We start from the raw sequence: 17,833 nt of genomic DNA, 5'->3' as shown, positions 1-17,833 counted from the left end.
CAGGGGAGGGGGCCGAGGCTTGGGAGCAGCAGTGACTTGTCTGCCATCACACAGCTGGACAGCAGCCCCGGCCTCTGACCCACATGTGGGCTTTGTGAACCGGAGCATTAGGCACTCTGGACTGTGGGGGAGGGACCAGGGTGCCCCTGTGACCCCACAACTCTGCACCTACAGGGAATGTCGGTCCAGCTCCACGTCCCGTACTCAGAGCATGCCAAGGCCCCGGTGGGCCCCGTCACCATGGGGCTGCCCCTGCCCATGGACCCCAAAAAGCTGGGTAAGGCTCCTGGCCCATCTATCTGGGTGGCTCAGGCTGGGCTCCGGCTGTCCTGTGGGTGGGGGTGGAGGTGAGGTACTCCAGGTACTCCAGGTAGCAGCTGGGAGGTCCCCCCTCAGCAGCCCTGGCTGGAACATGGTGAGGAGGGGCGGCGCTTCCCAGCCCCTGGCTCAGGTTGGGTGGGGACAAGCCTCCCGGGACTCTGCCCCGGCCGCACGTGACTCGCTCCTCTTACTGGTCCTCAGCACCCTTCAGCGGAGTGAAGCAGGAGCAGCTGTCCCCACGGGGCCAGGCTGGGCCACCGGAGAGCCTGGGGGTGCCCACGGCCCAGGAGGCGTCCGTGCTGAGAGGTGAGGGCCCTTCTGCCCTGGACCCCCAGCATCTGCCCCTGTTCCCGGGATGCCCAAGGGGCCCTTTATTCAAAACCTGCTGGGGAGCATCATCTCCCAGAGGGTCTGGGGACCCCTCTTCACAGCCGTCTCCCTCACCATTTAGGGGTAGGGGGACTCCCTCTGCGTTGAAACAAGCACAACTTGTGGGTCGCTCAGTCAGGGTGGCTCTCAGGACCGGGGCCTGAGGAAGGAAGGGCCACAGACACCCCCTCAGCCCCGCGTCTTGTGTCTTCCAGGGACAGCTCTGGGCTCAGTTCCGGGCGGAAGCATCACCAAAGGCATTCCCAGCACACGGGTGCCCTCGGACAGCGCCATCACATACCGCGGCTCCATCACCCACGTAGGTGTCCTGGGGTGCGGCATGAAGGATGGGTTGGGACCGGCGTGGGACCAGCCCATCTTATAACCCCTCATTGTCACCAAACCATTAGCCTCAGCCGATGGGGTGATGACTGGGGGACAGCAGTTCACTCCATGAACTTTCATCTTGTCTGCATGGAGTCAGGCACTGGGGTTGCCAAGCACAGCTCAAAACTCTGCTTTCAGGGAGCTGCCATGTAGTGGAAGGAAACAGACCAGGGTAAATAAGTAGGCTGGTGAAAACTGAGCAGGCAGAGGCAGAATGTTAGTGCCCCGCGGCTGAGAATGCCTGGCCAGGGACATTGCTTAGACAGGTGAGGAAGGTGACATGTCAGCTGTGGCCAGAAGACATTGAGGGTGCAAGCCGTGCGGGAATCTCAGGGAACAACATTCTAGGCTCAGGGAACAGCATGTGCAAAGACAGAGCGTGAGAGGGTTCCTGAATCGTGCCAGAAGTGGTGGCCCAGCCTTGCAGCTGGTGAGCTGTGGACCCAGGGTTTTGTGCCACGAGTGTCTGGCTCTAGAACACAGCGACAGAGTGTGGGCTCACACACGCGCACACACGCACACATGTTCTACCAGTGGAGCTGCGGGCGACAGGGTGGTCCACAGGGAGGTGCTTTTGACTCAGGCAGCGTCAAATCCCCACCACAGAGGAGCTGTTTACACTTCGTCCTTCCCTGAAATCTGTAGGTTTGAAAACTCGGAGCTTTCAAAGGCAACTGTGCTGAGTGGGAAGGGCAAGTGCTTTGGGCAAAAGTCAGGCTGAGGGCCCTCAGCTGCCAGCTCCGTCACCCACTCAGGCAGCGGCCTGCCCTGACTCAGTTTCCCCTTTGCTAACTATTCCTGGGGGAGTCATTCTCCTAAAGTCATAGGAACCTTTGAGGTTCCCAGGCGTCCACCTGCTCTGGGTTCCTGGGTGGCCGTGACCCGCACCCTTCCTCGAACCCTCCCAGTTACACACACGTCTCTGATTGCTTTTGGCAGAGAGCCAGCTGCCAAAACGTGTGAGATAGGCGAGGGTCAAACTTCCCTGCAGTCTGGCTACCAGATAGTGAGGAAGTCAGCCTGTGGCCTGCACACATAGAGCTGTTTTATTAACCAAGTGGGTGCCCCAGGCAGGGACCATGTGGTTCCACAGCTGGCGAGGGAGGCTCGAGGAAGTCACAGCTCCCTGATCCTCCAGGGACTTCCTGCCCATCTTGGGAGGAAGAGCAAGAGGCTACAGGCTCATCTCCCAGAAGCCGACGTTACGCAAACAGAAGCTTCCCTGTTAATGGGAGTTTGTGCCATGTATTCTCCCAAGAGCAGGGGCCACCGGCTGGATTTCTGTTCTCTGTCCATGTCCCTGAAGATGGCACCTCTAAAATACTATAGCTCAGAAACATCAAGCTGGGCACGGTGGCTCATGCCTGTCAGCCCAGCATTTGGGGAGGCCAAGGTGGGAGGATAGCTTGAGCCCAGGAGTTTGAGACCAGCCTGGACAAAAAGAGGCCTGTCTCTACAGCAGATTTAAAAATTGGCTGGGCATGGTGGCACATCCCTGCAGTCTCAGCTGCTCGGGACTGGGAGGCAGGAGGATCACTTGAGCCCAGGATTTTGAGGCTGCAGTGAGCTATGACGGTGTTCTAGACTCCACCCTGGGCAATGCAGCAAGATCCCTTCTCAAAAAAAAAAAAGAATCAGATGCCTCAGTTTCACCATGGAGAGCCTCCCCCCACGCTTTTAAATCATTTATTGTGGTATTCAGTAAGCCACTGATTTCTGCAGTACAAACCCAGTCTGACATGGACCATCTGATGTTAGGGCTGGAGACAGAAAGGGAGGCACTTATATCAGCTGCCTCTGGGGGGGGCTTTTCCTGCCAGGATGCTGCAGGCTTCCCCTTGTGCTTTCCTGATGGGAGCGGTGGCTGCCCGGAGCTGTCACCTGACTTAGCACCTATTGTGCCATACTTTGGTGCACAGGTGACTTACAGCACTGCAGGGAGATGCTGCTCAGAGTATTTGCTTTGAGAAGCTTGGGGGTAGCTCACTGGAATTCAGGGCATCTTGCTGTTGCCCTCCACAAAGACCAGGATCTGCGATGAGCACCCCGGGGTACCAGGTGCTGCCCTCTGCCAGGGGATGTCCCCAGCTGAGCAAGTCCAGCCAGAGACTCAGAGCTCACTGGTCCAGGTCTTGGGACATAGTAGGGCCCCTACCGTTGAATCTGCTCCTGGAATCCTAGAAAGAGAAGAGGGATACTGAGATCTGGGGATCCCTTGTCTGTGCCAGCTGCCTTTGAGAATCATCAATGCAGAATGTCTCCATTTTGTGGATGTGCAAACTGAGGCTCAGAAAGGAGGTCCCACGGTAACTTGGTAGTAAAGTTGCTGTTTGACACCCAACATTCTGACTCCAAAGTCGTATTCTAACTCTGATGCTTATGTTCTTGAAAGTCACCCGCGGCAGGATGCTGCCCCATGTGGCCTCTGCTCTCTGCTTGAACACGTCCTCTGACGGGGACCTCATTTCCTATATGGTAGTGGTTCTCAGTCGGGGGAAATTGTGCCTCCAACTGTCTGGGGACATTTGCAATTGTCCTAACTTGGTGGGGGACACACTGGGGAGGTGTGTACTACTGGCATCTAGTGCTTTGAAGCCAGGGACGCTGTCATATAGCCCGCAGTGCACAGGGCAGCCCCGCAACAAAGAAGGGCCCAGCTCCAGCTGGCAGGAGGGCCGAGGTGGAAAACCTGGGTTAGAACTAAAATTTCTGGTGTCCTGCCCTGACGTGAGTCCTTGTCCTGGTTTTAGGAAACCAAAGTGCATGACGTGGTCATGGGCACAGCCCAGGAGCAGAAACCCCAGCATCCCCACCAGTTACCGTTTTCAGTAACTGAATGTCAAGGCTCTGAGAAGTAAAACCCATGCAGTGGTGGGGACACAGACTCCAGGACCAAAATGCCTGGGTTCAAGTCCCCGCCTGCCCCTCATTAGCCAGGTGACCCCAGGTAAAGTCACCGTGCCTCCCTGTGCCTCGGTTTCCCCATCTGAAACAGGCGTAATCAATAGGGTTGCCTTGGGGTTGTTTCAAGGATTAAATGAGCGAATCCATAGAGAGCACCCAGAAGAGTGTCCCGTGCTCATGGGAAGCGGGAAGCACTGGACACGGGATCCTCATTCTTCAGCTTCCTCACAGGGTTTGTTCCGTGCAAGCACTTACCCTTTTGAGACAGTGTGTGTGTGGACACACGTGTGCATCGGTGGGCACATGGGCTTGTAAGCACGTCTGTGTCTGCATTTGAGTTGAGAGGGGTCCTGGGCTGCAGCCTCCTGGGCGCTCACCCCTCTGCACCTGCAGGGCACACCAGCTGATGTCCTGTACAAGGGCACCATCACCAGGATCATCGGCGAGGACAGCCCGAGTCGCCTGGACCGCAGCCGGGAGGACAGCCTGCCCAAGGGCCACGTCATCTATGAAGGCAAGAAGGGCCACGTCTTGTCCTATGAGGGTGAGTCGTGGGAGGAGAGGAGGCCCAGGACCAGGGGAGGAATGTGCTTGGCCCACTGAAGTAGCTTCACAGGGAGGCAGGGGTGGGTTGACATCAGAAAGCACAGTCTCATAGGTATGCAAGCCAGCAGCAGGGAAGCATCGGCCTTAGCTGCATCCCACCTCCGCCTAGTTCTTTACAATTTAGGAAACAAACTTGTGGCCAACCTTTTTAGAAGCATAGGAGGGAAACTGAGGCCCAGAGCAGAAGCCCAAGCTCACGCCGCCAGACCTCCAGCATGGCACTGACAAACCGTGCAGTCTCTCACTGGCCGTGAAAGAGGCCATGGCCAGAGTGCGCCTCACCCTGCCGTGCCCCAGGCGCTTGCTGGGGAGCCCCCATCCTCTCCCTCTCTAGGCTCTGGGTTCCAGAACCAGGAGACCCTGCCAGGAAGGAGTTAAGGGAGTCGAGTGCCGGGAAAGAGAATTGCCTGGCAGCCTAGGGCACCCAGGGGTGTGGAGATGAAAGCTGCTAATGGGCGCCTCTCTCAGCACTGCAGCTGCAAGGCCCGGAACTGCCTCTCCTCCATCCGCTTCCGCCTGTGCCCGCGGCCCCCTCCCCAGGCCTGGGAAGTGGAGGTGGCACTGTGTGGCTTAGGAACATATGCGCTCCCTGCTGCCACAGAGAGAGCCTTGGAGACAGGCCTGCAGCTGTGTCTTGGGTGCCAGCTCATGCCCTGGTGCCCCTGGACTGAGTGCCCTGGGGGTGGCGGGAAGCCTGGGAAGGGCTGGTGGCGGGGTTAGTCAAGGGCTTGTCTTGAGAGGTCACTGGGTGGAATCCCACCTTGGGACCCCCGACCAGTGCCTAAGCCTTTATAGGCCTTGTGTGTATCGTCTTCATCATGGGTTTCAGTCGGGGCCCTTAAACTCTCGTCTGCTCCCCGGGCCAGGTAGGCAGTGCGGGCAGTGGCAGGTGTGAGACTATAGGGAGTGCGGAGGACTCTGGTGCCTGCCCACGCCGTCCACTCCCCCACGGCCACCGGTCAGCCAGGCTTCCCATCTCTCCGTTTTTATCTGCAATCCCCCAATGTTTAAACATCGGCGGTTAATTTGGAGTGTTTTCTGAACAGCAACCCAGTACCCTCCTGTTGGCAACCACTGGAGTAGCTCATGGGCTGCGGGCCACACCAAGCAGTGGTTGAAAGCCTGAGAGCCTGTCAGCTGGTCATTCCCTCTGAGGGGTGGGGCGGGGGCTCATTTCTGATAGCTCTGGACTCAGCTGCCCTGGAGGGAGAGCCCTGGCTGATGGGCAAAGCCAAGCCTTTACCTTTGGGGGCCACCTCCATCTGTTCAACCCTCTGCCTGTCCGGGGAGTGGTGACCGGGCCAATCTGGGCTCCTTTGACCTGGCGAGGCCACTCCTGCCACGGAGACTCCCTCACCACTCCCTGCAACACACACCTTTCCATGCGCATGCGGACTCGCGGTCGGACACTCACATGCACATCGACACAGGCTTCCGGGTGTGACGTGTACACATGCAAAGCCGTGTACTGCCTGGCACCCTGGTACATGTGTGTACATGGACCCACTTAGTTCTCAGCAGCCAGGCGTGTGCCCACATCCACTCCTGCACACACAGACCCGTGCCCGTGCACACGCGTGCTCCTGCCTGCCCCGCACATCCACTCTGCTGATGCGTCAGTGCACATGTGTGCTCCTGCCCGCCAGCATACCAACTTTGCTGATGTGTCTCTGCACACGCGTGCTCCTGCCTGCCCCCACGTCCACTCTGCTGATGCGTCTTTGCACACGCGTGCCCCTGCCTGCCCCCACATCCACTCTGCTGATGTGTCAGTGCACACGCGTGCCCCTGCCTGCCCTCACGTCCACTCTGCTGATGCGTCAGTGCACACGCGTGCCCCTGCCTGCCCTCACGTCCACTCTGCTGATGCGTCAGTGCACACGTGTGCCCCTGCCTGCCCCCACGTCCACTCTGCTGATGTGTCAGTGCACACACGTGCTCCTGCCTGCCCTCACGTCCACTCTGCTGATGCGTCAGTGCACACGTGTGCCCGTACCTGCCCTCACGTCCACTCTGCTGATGCGTCAGTGCACACGCGTGCCCCTGCCTGCCCTCACGTCCACTCTGCTGATGCGTCAGTGCACACGTGTGCCCCTACCTGCCCTCACGTCCACTCTGCTGATGCGTCAGTGCACACGTGTGCCCCTACCTGCCCTCATGTCCACTCTGCTGATGCGTCAGTGCACACGTGTGCCCCTGCCTGCCCCCACGTCCACTCTGCTGATGTGTCAGTGCACACACGTGCTCCTGCCTGCCCTCACGTCCACTCTGCTGATGCGTCAGTGCACACGTGTGCCCCTACCTGCCCTCACGTCCACTCTGCTGATGCGTCAGTGCACACGCGTGCTCCTGCCTGCCCACACATCTACTCTGCTGATGCGTCTCTGCACACGCGTGCTCCTGCCTGCCCTCACATCTACTCTGCTGATGCGTCAGTGCACACGCGTGCTCCTGCCTGCCCTCACATCCACTCTGCTGATGCGTCAGTGCACACGCGTGCTCCTGCCTGCCCCTACATGCACTCTGCTGATGCGTCTTTGCTCACGTGCATGTGTGTGCACATGTTCACGCCCCATGTCGGCGCCCGTGTGTGTGACCACAGACTCGCATGCTCATGTGTGGTCACAGGCAAACCCTTGCTTGCAGACCAGCACCCTGGAGGGCTGGGGTACGGAGCGCAGGCAGCGTGCCTTGCTTCTCCCACTGTGTAACCCCCTGGAAAAGCTCCTGGGTCCTGCTGGCAGGCCCGGGGGCTGCAGGCTGTGGGGTCCCTCTGGAGGCCTCAGCTGTGAGGCCTTGTGACAGGCCAGCATAGAAGCACTGCTGGCTCTTGCCCACCGACTCTGCCTGTCCTGCCTGTCCACCGCGGTCCTGGGCCCATGCACACGGTCACCCCGTGCCCAGCTCCTCACCAAGTGCTTTGTGTGGTTTCCAGGTGGCATGTCTGTGACCCAGTGCTCTAAGGAGGATGGCAGAAGCAGCTCAGGACCCCCCCACGAGACGGCTGCCCCCAAGCGCACCTACGACATGATGGAAGGCCGTGTGGGCAGAGCCATCTCCTCGGCCAGCATCGAAGGTGATAGCAGGGAAGAGACTTCATCTCGGCACCCCCTGCAGGGCAGTGGGGGGGAATGGCTGACCCCATTTTACAGATGGGGAAACCGAGGCTGGGCTTTCTGAGGCTCCATCTGGAGGCAGCGCAGGGACCTTCACGTGCTGGGTCTTACTCCACCATCATCGCGGGGACGACCACTGGTGGCTGTAGACACCTCTGTCACTGCCCAGTGCCGGCTCAGGGACCCATGGAATGATGGCCTTGCCCCCTCCCACCCAGGTCTCATGGGCCGTGCCATCCCACCTGAGCGACACAGCCCCCACCACCTCAAAGAGCAGCACCACATCCGCGGGTCAATCACACAAGGTACCGCCCTGTGCCCTGCTCCCTGGGTGCCCCAACGGGTGTACAGTCAAGCAGAGCACAGGAGGGGAGAGCCACAGCCAGAGTGTGGTGGGCACTCAGGACAGGAATGCAGAAAGGCCTGTAGCACATGCGTACGTGATCAGTACGTGAGCTACGGAGCAAGGGTGTCTCTTACTTATTTGTAAACAAAAATGAAAAGCAAAAGACCGCCAATCACCCCTCTGCTTTTAGGTGTTACATAGCAACTGCCCTGTGCTTGGCACTAACCCGGGTGCCCCCTGCATATCGTTTTACAGAACATCCTGGTGAGGCACATGCGATTGGGAGAGGCTTGGAGAGCTCTGAGAACTCTTTCAGGTTCTCGTGGCTGGTCCATGGCACAGCCAGCTACTGTGAACTTGGCAGCTTTGTGGTCTTTATTTTTTATCTTTCTTTTGTTGTTGTTGTTGGCGTCTGAGACAGGGTCTCATTCTTGCCCAGGCTGGAGTGCAGTGGCACGATCTCAGCTCATTGTAGCCTCCGCCTTTCAGGCTTAAACAATCCTCCCACTTTAGCCTCCCGAGTAGCTGGGACCACAGATGCACACTGCCACATCCAGCTAATTTTGGTATTTTTGTAGAGATGGGGTTTCGCCCTGCTGCCCAGGCTGGTCTCAAACTCCTGAGCTCAAGCTATCTGCCTGCCACAGCCCCCTCAAAGTGTTGGGATTACAAGCGTGAGCTACTGCACCCAGCCTGTGGTTTTAGCTTCATGATTTCATAGTGTTCACGACTTACTGAGGTGGTTCAGTTAATATTCTCGTTTTATGTATGAAGAAGCTGAGGCCCAGACAGATCAGATTCCCTGATCAAGGTCACACAGCAAGTGGGGACTTGAACTCAGGCAGTCTAGCTTCAGAACCCACTGGTGCAGAAGCTCTTGGTGGGTCTGGGCGGGGCAGGGCGTGAGGGTCAGTGCTGTCCGCCCGGCAGGGATCCCTCGGTCCTATGTGGAAGCACAGGAGGACTACCTGCGTCGGGAGGCCAAGCTCCTAAAGCGGGAGGGCACGCCTCCACCCCCACCGCCCCCGCGGGACCTGACCGAGGCCTACAAGACGCAGGCCCTGGGCCCCCTGAAGCTGAAGCCGGCCCATGAGGGCCTGGTGGCCACGGTGAAGGAGGCGGGCCGCTCCATCCATGAGATTCCGCGCGAGGAGCTGCGGCACACGCCCGAGCTGCCCCTGGCCCCGCGGCCACTCAAGGAGGGCTCCATCACACAGGTACGGCTGGGGCCAGGCAGGCAGGCCCAGTTCTAGGAGGGGCGGCAGTGGCTATGGGACACTGCCCTGGGCCTCTCCACATAAGGAAACCGAGGCTGAGAGCCCTCGCCTGCCTTACAGTCAACCAACTGCTCGTCCCTGGGCCTCGGCTGTGCAAGTTCCGGGGCTGTGCAGGGGGCATCAGGCTCCTGACCTCATTCCACTGAACTCCCATTGTTCCCATTCAGGGAGAGAAACTGAGGCCCAGAGAAGCCAGGCAGGCTTCCAAGGCCACAGGACTCAACACAGTCACGAGTAACTGAATAACTGCCTCCGTTGAATCTTTGGCGCGGCTTGAGGATGTTGCATGTGTTCATTGTTTCACCCCCTAGCAACGCTCTGAGGTCGTTTTCTTAATGACTTTATTTTACTGCTGAGTAAATGGAGGTTCAGAGAGGTTCAACGACTCACCCAGAGTCATGCAGCAAATGCAGCTGTGAAACCCAAATCCAGATATTCCTACAGCTGCAGCATCCACTGCACCCCCCAGCATGTTGCACCATAAGAGGCCCCAGTCCCACCAGGCAGCCCCAGCGCAGTAGGGGAAGTTCCGTGCCGATGGTACGAGGAGCTGCTCGGTGGAAAGCCCCTGAAGGCCACCGTCCTTCCATGTAGGCAGAGGTGGCCTCCTGTGAAGGGGAAGAAGAGTGGGAGCCACTCTGGGACTGTGGGGCTGTGGGGCTGTGGGGCTGTGGGGCTGTGAGGCGGAAGGATTGGGGTGGGTGTCCCGGGAGGGGTTCCAGCTTGCAGGAAGGTTTTGAAGCCAGGGAGAAGGTGGAGGCAGTAAGATCCCTGAATGCCAGGGGAAGGGTTTGGCTCTCAGCCCCTAGGCAATTATGGAGTCCTTGGCAAGCATCCACCGCATTACCAAGACGGGGGCCAGATTCTAGAATATTCTTTTGAAAAACAAGGGCAGTTCCCCTTTTTATGAAAGTAATGAAGACATCCCTAAATAGAGTTTTGTTGCTTGCAAAGCCCTAAGGCCCCACCACATCAGTGTCTCCCAAGCCTGCTGAACAGGGGCAGGGGACCTGGTGGCCTGGCTACGAAGGTCCCAGTCTGGACTGTAACCCCCGCCATTTCCTCAGCCACCCTTTCGGTCCTGAGAGCAAACACCTCAGCCCTGACCTCAGTGTCCCCGGGGCTGAAAGCCTCAGGGCGGGTGGCATTGAGTCTGGGTGCTGACTTTCTCAGCTCGGCATTGGGTGGGCCACGGAGGGTCTCAGGCTGAACAGAGGAAAGTTTTTACCCACATGCAGGTGTTGGGCATCTTTCTGGCGAACTCCAGGGACCATGAGAGGGCTTACCACTCGCAGCAGGGAGAGCGGACTGCCGAACTTTTTACCCCTTTCAGCAGTCCTCCCAGGGAGCTTGGGGACCAGGGTCAGGCCCGGGGTGGGCAGGGCAGTAAGTAACAAGTGTGCCCGTCTCAGGGTTAGCAAAGCCCTCTGTCTCCCTGCCTCTGGAGGCATAAGATGTCACTTCCATCTTATAGATGACAAACTGAGGCTCAGAAGGGGGATGCAGCTGGTCTGGGCTATGGCTGTGGCCAAGGCTGGAGCTCACACCCCCTCTGCCCCAGGGCACCCCGCTCAAGTACGACACCGGCACGTCCACCACTGGCTCCAAAAAGCACGACGTACGCTCCCTCATCGGCAGCCCCGGCCGGACGTTCCCACCTGTGCACCCGCTGGACGTGATGGCTGACGCCCGGGCACTGGAACGCGCCTGCTACGAGGAGAGCCTGAAGAGCCGGCCGGGGACCGCCGGCAGCTCGGGGGGCTCCATTGCTCGTGGTGCCCCGGTCATTGTGCCTGAGCTGGGCAAGCCGCGGCAGAGCCCCCTGACCTATGAGGACCATGGGGCACCCTTCGCTGGCCACCTTCCGCGAGGCTCGCCTGTGACCACGCGGGAGCCCACGCCGCGCCTGCAGGAGGGTGAGTGAGTGGGGTGTACGTGGGCCTGAGTGGGGTGGGCGCCTGTCTGGGAAAGCTGTGCCTCCCCATCCACTATTAGCTTAGTTCGCACCCGGGTCCACCACATCCAAACCACCTGCAGTCCTGTGGGCTCTGCTTCCAATTCCAAACCCTGTCCAATTTCTTGCCACCTCCCAGACCACCATGGTGTCTCACCTACTTTCCCCCACGCCCCTCCCTCTTCCTGCTGTAATCCACTCTGCAAACAGCTGCCCGAATACTTTTAAAAAATGCAAATCAAATTATTCCACTTCCCTGCTTTCATCCTTCTAGCAACTTCACACATTTTGCTCTGGCCTTGGGGCGCCTGCATGTTGGGACCCTGCCTGCCTCTTATTCAACCAGATTCCTTCATCCTCCCCAGCCCCAGGCCCCCTTTCTCTTTGTTCCCTGGCCATGCTCAGCTGGGTCAATTCCGTCTTCGCTGGGGACCTTTGCATGGCTCCTCCTCTTTGCCTGACATGTCCCTGCCTTCCAGATCTTTACAGAGTGTGTTTCTTCCCATCCCTCGGGTCTTTGTTTACATGTTACATCCTTGCAGAGGCTTCTTCTAACCAAACCCCCTCTCCCCACTTCATATCACATGCTGTGATGTTTTAAAATTGTCTTCCAGCCAGGCATGGTGGCGTACGCCTGTAATCCCAGCACTTTGGGAGGCCAAGGCGGGCAGATCACCTGAGGTCAGGAGTTCAAGACCAGCCTGGTCAACATGGTGAAACCCTCTCTACTAAAAATACAAAAAAATAGCCGGGTGTGGTGGTGTGCACCTGTAATCCCAGCTACTCGGGAGGCTGAGGCGGGAGAAGCGCTTGAGCCTGGGTGGCAGAGGTTACAGTGAGCAGAGATCGTGCCACTGCACTCCAGCCTGGGCAACAAGAGTGAAACTCCATCTCAAAAAAAAAAAAGAAAGAAAATTTTCTTCCGCGGGTGTTTCACTCTGTAATTCTCATTTGTTTGCTAGTTTATCACCTGTCTCTCCCATTGAATGTCAGTTCGTGGGGGCTGGGATTGCTGTTTGCTTTGTTCACTGCGGTATCCCCAGTTCTCACAACAATGCTTGCCACATTGTAGAGGCTGCATCAATTTTTTTTATTGATTGAGTGAATTGATGAAAGAATGAATTTTTTAAAAACTGTAACACAAAAGCAAATGACTCAAAGCAAAAAAGTGAACTAAGGCAATGAAGAAATGGAGTGAATGAAGAGGCCTGGTCCTTGACGACTCCCCGTAAACGCCAGCCCCAGAGGCCCTGCATGGGGAGCTGGTGCAGAGGCCCGATGCATCCACCTTGCCCATCCACAGGCAGCCTGTCTTCCAGCAAGGCATCCCAGGACCGAAAGCTGACGTCGACGCCTCGTGAGATCGCCAAGTCCCCGCACAGCACTGTGCCCGAGCACCACCCACACCCCATCTCGCCCTATGAGCACCTACTTCGGGGCGTGAGTGGCGTGGACCTGTATCGCAGCCACATCCCCCTGGCCTTCGACCCCACCTCCATACCCCGCGGCATCCCTCTGGACGCAGGTGATTGCCCTGGGGCTCCCAGAACCCTGCGGTGGTGCTGCACAGGGCCAAGGACCTCATCAGTGTTCCCTCAGGGACTCTTTAGGCATCAACTGTCAGGTTCCCCTGGATGGGGAAACTGAGGCCTCGAGATTGGAAGACCCAACAGTGTAATCATGACCAGCTTAGGTTGGAGCAGAATTTCTCTTAGTAGTTTGCAGGACATGTGGGGTTAAACATTTCAGTGGTTTTCTTTTCTTGCAGGACTTATCAGTGCCTTTAGCAATGCAGTGGTATCGAATGGGGACTTGTGTATATGCGTTTTCCCTTTAGTGTGTTCATCTGCATTGGGATGTCCTATGTTTGGGACAACTTCCATGCAAAAAGCATCCTTCATAGAAGTCACCCCCTCGTGTCCTGGGGCCATGTTTTCCTGCCGTCCGGTGCTCAGTTCTGGCTTATGCTTTGGGCAGCCGCACATGTAGGTGGGAGAAGCTATCCAGGTGCAGAAGTAGGGGGCATCCAGACAGGTGGAGCAACACCATCAGGCCTAGGTGTGGCTGGCCTCACATGAGCTCCCCTCTGCCCCGCAGCTGCTGCCTACTACTTGCCCCGGCACCTGGCCCCCAACCCCACCTACCCGCACCTGTACCCACCCTACCTCATCCGCGGCTACCCCGACACGGCGGCGCTGGAGAACCGGCAGACCATCATCAATGACTACATCACCTCACAGCAGATGCACCACAACGCAGCCACCGCCATGGCCCAGCGAGCTGACATGCTGAGGGGCCTCTCGCCCCGCGAGTCCTCGCTGGCACTCAACTACGCTGCCGGCCCCCGAGGTGCGTGGGCAGGCAGACCACCTCCACTGGGTTTGGCCTTATTCCCAAAGGACATGCGTGTACCCTGTGGCCTTGCAGAGGCAGCTAGACCTGGTCACCTTGTGGGTCACCTTGTGTGAACAGACCTGAGTGGGTGGCCTGGGGTTGTGCATGCTGTGGGTGCTGGTTGGCATCTGGTAGGTGAGTGCCGGCGTGTGCCTCCTGGCTGCATCCTCAGTGGGTGTGCATGCATCTGTGTATACTCTTAGGATACAGGGGCCTCAGGAGCTTAAAGAAAGATCAAAATGTGGCTGGGCACAGTGGCTCATGCCTGTAATCTCAGCACTTGGGGAGGCCGAGGCGGGTGGATAACAAGATCAGGAGTTTGAGACCAGCCTGACCAACATGGTGAAACCCCGTCTCTACTAAAAATACAAAAATTAGCCAGGCATGGTGATGCACACCTGTAGTCCCAGCTACTCAGGAGGCTGAGGCAAGAGAATCACCTGAACCCGGGAGGCGGTGGTTGCAGTGAGCCGAGATTGTGCCACTGCACTCCAGCCTGGGGGACAGGGCGAGACTCTGTCTCAAAAAAAAAAGAAAAAAGATGAAAATGTGAGGTGAGGCTGTTTGGAGTTCGTTCCTTTGCCTCGTAAACAGCCCACAGCTGCTTTGCATGCACGTGTTCCAGGGCTGTCCTCAGAAATGCTTCTGGAATAACCAAGTTCTAGTTGGGGTTCAGCTGGAAAAGCCGAAGTCACACTAGGTATTTTGAACAGCGTGGGTTGAATACAGGGAATGGATTGTGTAGGTGTGAGAGGCTGAAGGGGCACAGAGGGCCTGAGATGGGAACCAGTGAGGGCAGCTGCAGGAGATGCCGCGGCTCAGGCTTGGGAGCAGAAGAGGAGGTGGGACTGAGAGAACCTGAGCATTCAGGAAAGGGTTCTATGGCTGGTGCTGGGAGCTGAGGAGGGAATGCCCGCCACCAGCTCTGCTGGCTCCAGGAGTGTGTGCCATGCTCTCCAGGAGGGTGATCTGGCCGGTGGGCAGCCTGGCCTCTCTCCTCCCTGTGGCTACAGCCCTGGCCCAACACCTCCCGCAGGCATCATCGACTTGTCCCAAGTGCCACACCTGCCCGTGCTGGTGCCCCCGACGCCAGGCACCCCAGCCACCGCCATGGACCGCCTTGCCTACCTCCCCACCGCACCCCAGCCCTTCAGCAGCCGCCACAGCAGCTCCCCACTCTCCCCAGGTAGCGCCACCGCCCAGTCTGGGGTGGGGACCCCGGCATCCATAGGAGGTGGCTGGGAATGGGCGGCAGGCCCTGCTCTCTCTGCCCCAGCCTAGAAGACAAAGCCAGGCTCTTCTTGGGCCCTGGGGCTGAGTCTCTGGCCTTTGGGTTTCCTAGGAGGCCCCACGCACTTGACAAAACCAACCACCACGTCCTCGTCCGAGCGGGAGCGAGACCGGGATCGGGAGCGTGACCGGGATCGGGAGCGGGAAAAGTCCATCCTCACATCCTCCACAACGGTGGAGCATGCGCCCATCTGGAGGCCCGGTAGGGCATCAGAGCCCCCCACCGCCCCCGCCCCGGGACTCCCTGTGGGCCGCAGGAGGCCTCCCCCTGCTGATGCCACTGCCTGTCACCAGGTACAGAGCAGAGCAGCGGCAGCAGTGGCAGCAGCGGCGGGGGTGGGGGCAGCAGCAGCCGCCCCGCATCCCACTCCCATGCCCACCAGCACTCGCCCATCTCCCCCCGGACCCAGGACGCTCTCCAGCAGAGGCCCAGTGTGCTGCACAACACAGGCATGAAGGGCATCATCACCGCTGTAGAGCCCAGCACGCCCACGGTCCTGAGGTGGGCCAGGTTGGCACGGGGGAGGGGAGGGAACGGGCGGGTGGATGGGTGGTCAGTAGGAGGATGAGCGGATGAGAGGATGCTTGGTGGGACGTACATGGGAGGTGGGTGGGTGGGCAGATGTGTGGGGGTAGAAGAATAGAGTAGTGTGAGTAGTAGATGGATGGGTGGGTGGTTGGGTTAGGCAGGTGGGTGGGAGGATAGATGGCTCGGTTAGCCAGGTGGATAGATGAATGGGTGGGTGGGTGGGTTAGGTGGGTAAGGTGGGTGGGTGGGAGGATAGATGGCTGGGTTGGCTGGGTGGATGGATGGATGGGTGGGTGGTCGGGTTAGGTGGGTAGGTGGATCAGTGGAAGGATAGATGGCTGGGTTAGCTCAGTGGATGGGTGGATGGTCAGGTTAGGTAGGTAGGTGGGTGGGTGGCAGGATAGATGGCCGGGTTAGCCAGATAGATGGATGGATGGGTGGGTGGTTGGGTTAGGTGGGTAGGTGGGTCAGTGGGAGGATAGATGGTTAGGTTAGCTGGGTGGGTGGGTGGATTGGTGGGTGGTTGGATTAGGGAGGTAGGTGGGTGGGTGAGAGTATAGACGTCTGGGTTAGCTGGGTGGATGGATAGGTGGGTGGGTGGTTGGGTTAGGGAGGTAGGTGGGTGAGTAAGTGTAGATGGCTGGGTTAGCTGGGTGGGTGGATGGATGGGTGGGTGGTTGGATTAGGGAGGTAGGTGGGTGAGTGAGAGTATAGATGGCTGGGTTAGCTGGGTGGGTGGATGGATGGGTGGGTGGTAGGGTGAGATGGATGATGGAATGGATGGTTGGATGAGTAATTGGGGGCATGAGTGGATGGAGGCTCAGGTGGATGGACGATGGGTTGGGTGGTGGGATGAGTAGGTGGGGAGGTTATTTGGTTTGAGAATAGAATCTGTGGAGAGGGAGAGACTGAATGGGGGCTGTGAGGAAAGGCTTTCCTGGTCCCCCACATTTAGCAAGGCCAGCAAGGAAAAGAGGTGTCCCTCTTGCCTGGACAAAGTCCCAAGTTTCTCTGAGATGGGAGAGGCCCCTGAGTGCCCTTTGGTGACATATACTCCAGAGACTGTGGTCAGAGCTGTTTCACCAGTGGAGTGGAGTCGCTCCTTAACACCCTTCCCTGCCCGGGACTTTTGTTTGTTTGTTTGTTTTTGTTTTTGAGATGGAGTTGTACTCTGTCGCCCAGGCTAGAGTGCAGTGGTATGATCTCTGCTCACTGCAACCTCCGCCTTCCAAGTTCAAGCGATTGTCCTGCCTCAGCCTCCCAGGTAGCTGGGATTACAGGCACATGCCACCATGCCCAGCTAATTTTTTTTTTTTTTTTGAGACGGAGTCTCGCTCTGTTGCCCAGGCTGGAGTGCAGTGGCCGGATCTCAGCTCACTGCAAGCTCCACCTCCCGGGTTTACGCCACTCTCCTGCCTCAGCCTCCTCAGTAGCTGGGACTACAGGTGCCCGCCACCTCACCTGGCTAGTTTTTTGTATTTTTTAGTAGAAACGCAGTTTCACCATGTTGGCCAGGCTGGTCTCAAACTCCTGACCTTAAGTGATCTGCCTGCCTCAGCCTCCCAGAGTGCCGGGATTACAGGCATGACCCACTGCACCCAGCCTCCAGGACCTATTTAGAGGCAACTTACTCCTCCAAAATGAATTTTCATTCAAAAAGTACCCATGCCCCAACTTCCGCTTGAGTGGCTGAAGTCATACCCTCCCCTAATCATGATTCCAATGAAAATGAAAAATGGTATCATTTCCCAAAAGCAGTGGTGACTTTGTCACCCCCGACTCAGAGACCCAGCAGGTGCATGAAGCACTAACCCCCAGCTGTGGAGAGCAGGGTTCCGCACACAGGCTCTGTGGGATGCACCTGCCCACTGCCCGCTCATGAATGAGGCCCTGGGAGTTAGAGTCAGCGAGAGATGGGGGCGCCCCCCCAATGGAAACACAGGGCTCCAGGAAGGCCGAGTGGGTGGAGCAGCCAGCTCCTGTTGCAGCCTCAGCCCTGTGCAGGGGCAGCTGTGCCCCAGCTTCTCACTCACAGAGCTGGGAACAGCAACGTTCCCTGTCCTCAGCATCCACCCTGGCCACCCCCCGGGGTCCTTCCTCTTGCTCTCCTGCTCCTCACGTGGCTTTTTTAGCTCCTCCGGTATCCTGAGCAGGCCCAGCTCCCTCGTGTGCCCCCTCCCTGGAGACCTCCTAGCCCTGCCTCAGCTTCCTTGCCCTTCTTTCCTGGCACCTCACTGACTGCCTCCACACAGTTACCAGGCTTTGTAGGGCTTGGGATGTCTGTTAACGTGTTCATAGTCTGTTTTCTGAATTAGATGGTAAGATGCTTGCATCCATTTT

The 17,833-nt window shown here is 58.2% G+C and overlaps 1 protein-coding gene across 30 annotated transcripts in view; it reads left to right on the top strand.

The window, feature by feature from the left end:
* The window catches only part of NCOR2 (nuclear receptor corepressor 2), a 240,891-nt gene that overhangs the window by 210,202 nt on the left and 12,856 nt on the right, over positions 1 to 17,833 (top strand). For 20 of the 30 annotated variants that reach the window (XM_050747807.1, XM_050747808.1, XM_050747805.1 and 17 more), the window contains 13 exons: positions 175 to 277; positions 523 to 627; positions 906 to 1,009; positions 4,375 to 4,525; positions 7,523 to 7,663; positions 7,922 to 8,008; positions 8,980 to 9,266; positions 10,888 to 11,242; positions 12,584 to 12,805; positions 13,378 to 13,629; positions 14,711 to 14,860; positions 15,017 to 15,166; positions 15,259 to 15,475. In XM_050747807.1, the coding sequence (XP_050603764.1) occupies positions 175 to 277; positions 523 to 627; positions 906 to 1,009; positions 4,375 to 4,525; positions 7,523 to 7,663; positions 7,922 to 8,008; positions 8,980 to 9,266; positions 10,888 to 11,242; positions 12,584 to 12,805; positions 13,378 to 13,629; positions 14,711 to 14,860; positions 15,017 to 15,166; positions 15,259 to 15,475 (2,324 nt within the window). The remainder of the gene's footprint in view (positions 1 to 174; positions 278 to 522; positions 628 to 905; positions 1,010 to 4,374; positions 4,526 to 7,522; positions 7,664 to 7,921; positions 8,009 to 8,979; positions 9,267 to 10,887; positions 11,243 to 12,583; positions 12,806 to 13,377; positions 13,630 to 14,710; positions 14,861 to 15,016; positions 15,167 to 15,258; positions 15,476 to 17,833) is intronic. The other 10 variants (XM_050747826.1, XM_050747825.1, XM_050747824.1 and 7 more) reach the window with 1 other exon arrangement.

This window comes from Macaca thibetana, chromosome 11 (assembly GCF_024542745.1).
Source record: "Macaca thibetana thibetana isolate TM-01 chromosome 11, ASM2454274v1, whole genome shotgun sequence".
Taxonomy (NCBI): domain Eukaryota; kingdom Metazoa; phylum Chordata; class Mammalia; order Primates; family Cercopithecidae; genus Macaca; species Macaca thibetana.
Note: the sequence above shows the minus strand (reverse complement) of the source record. Positions and strands in the feature narration are given on the sequence as shown.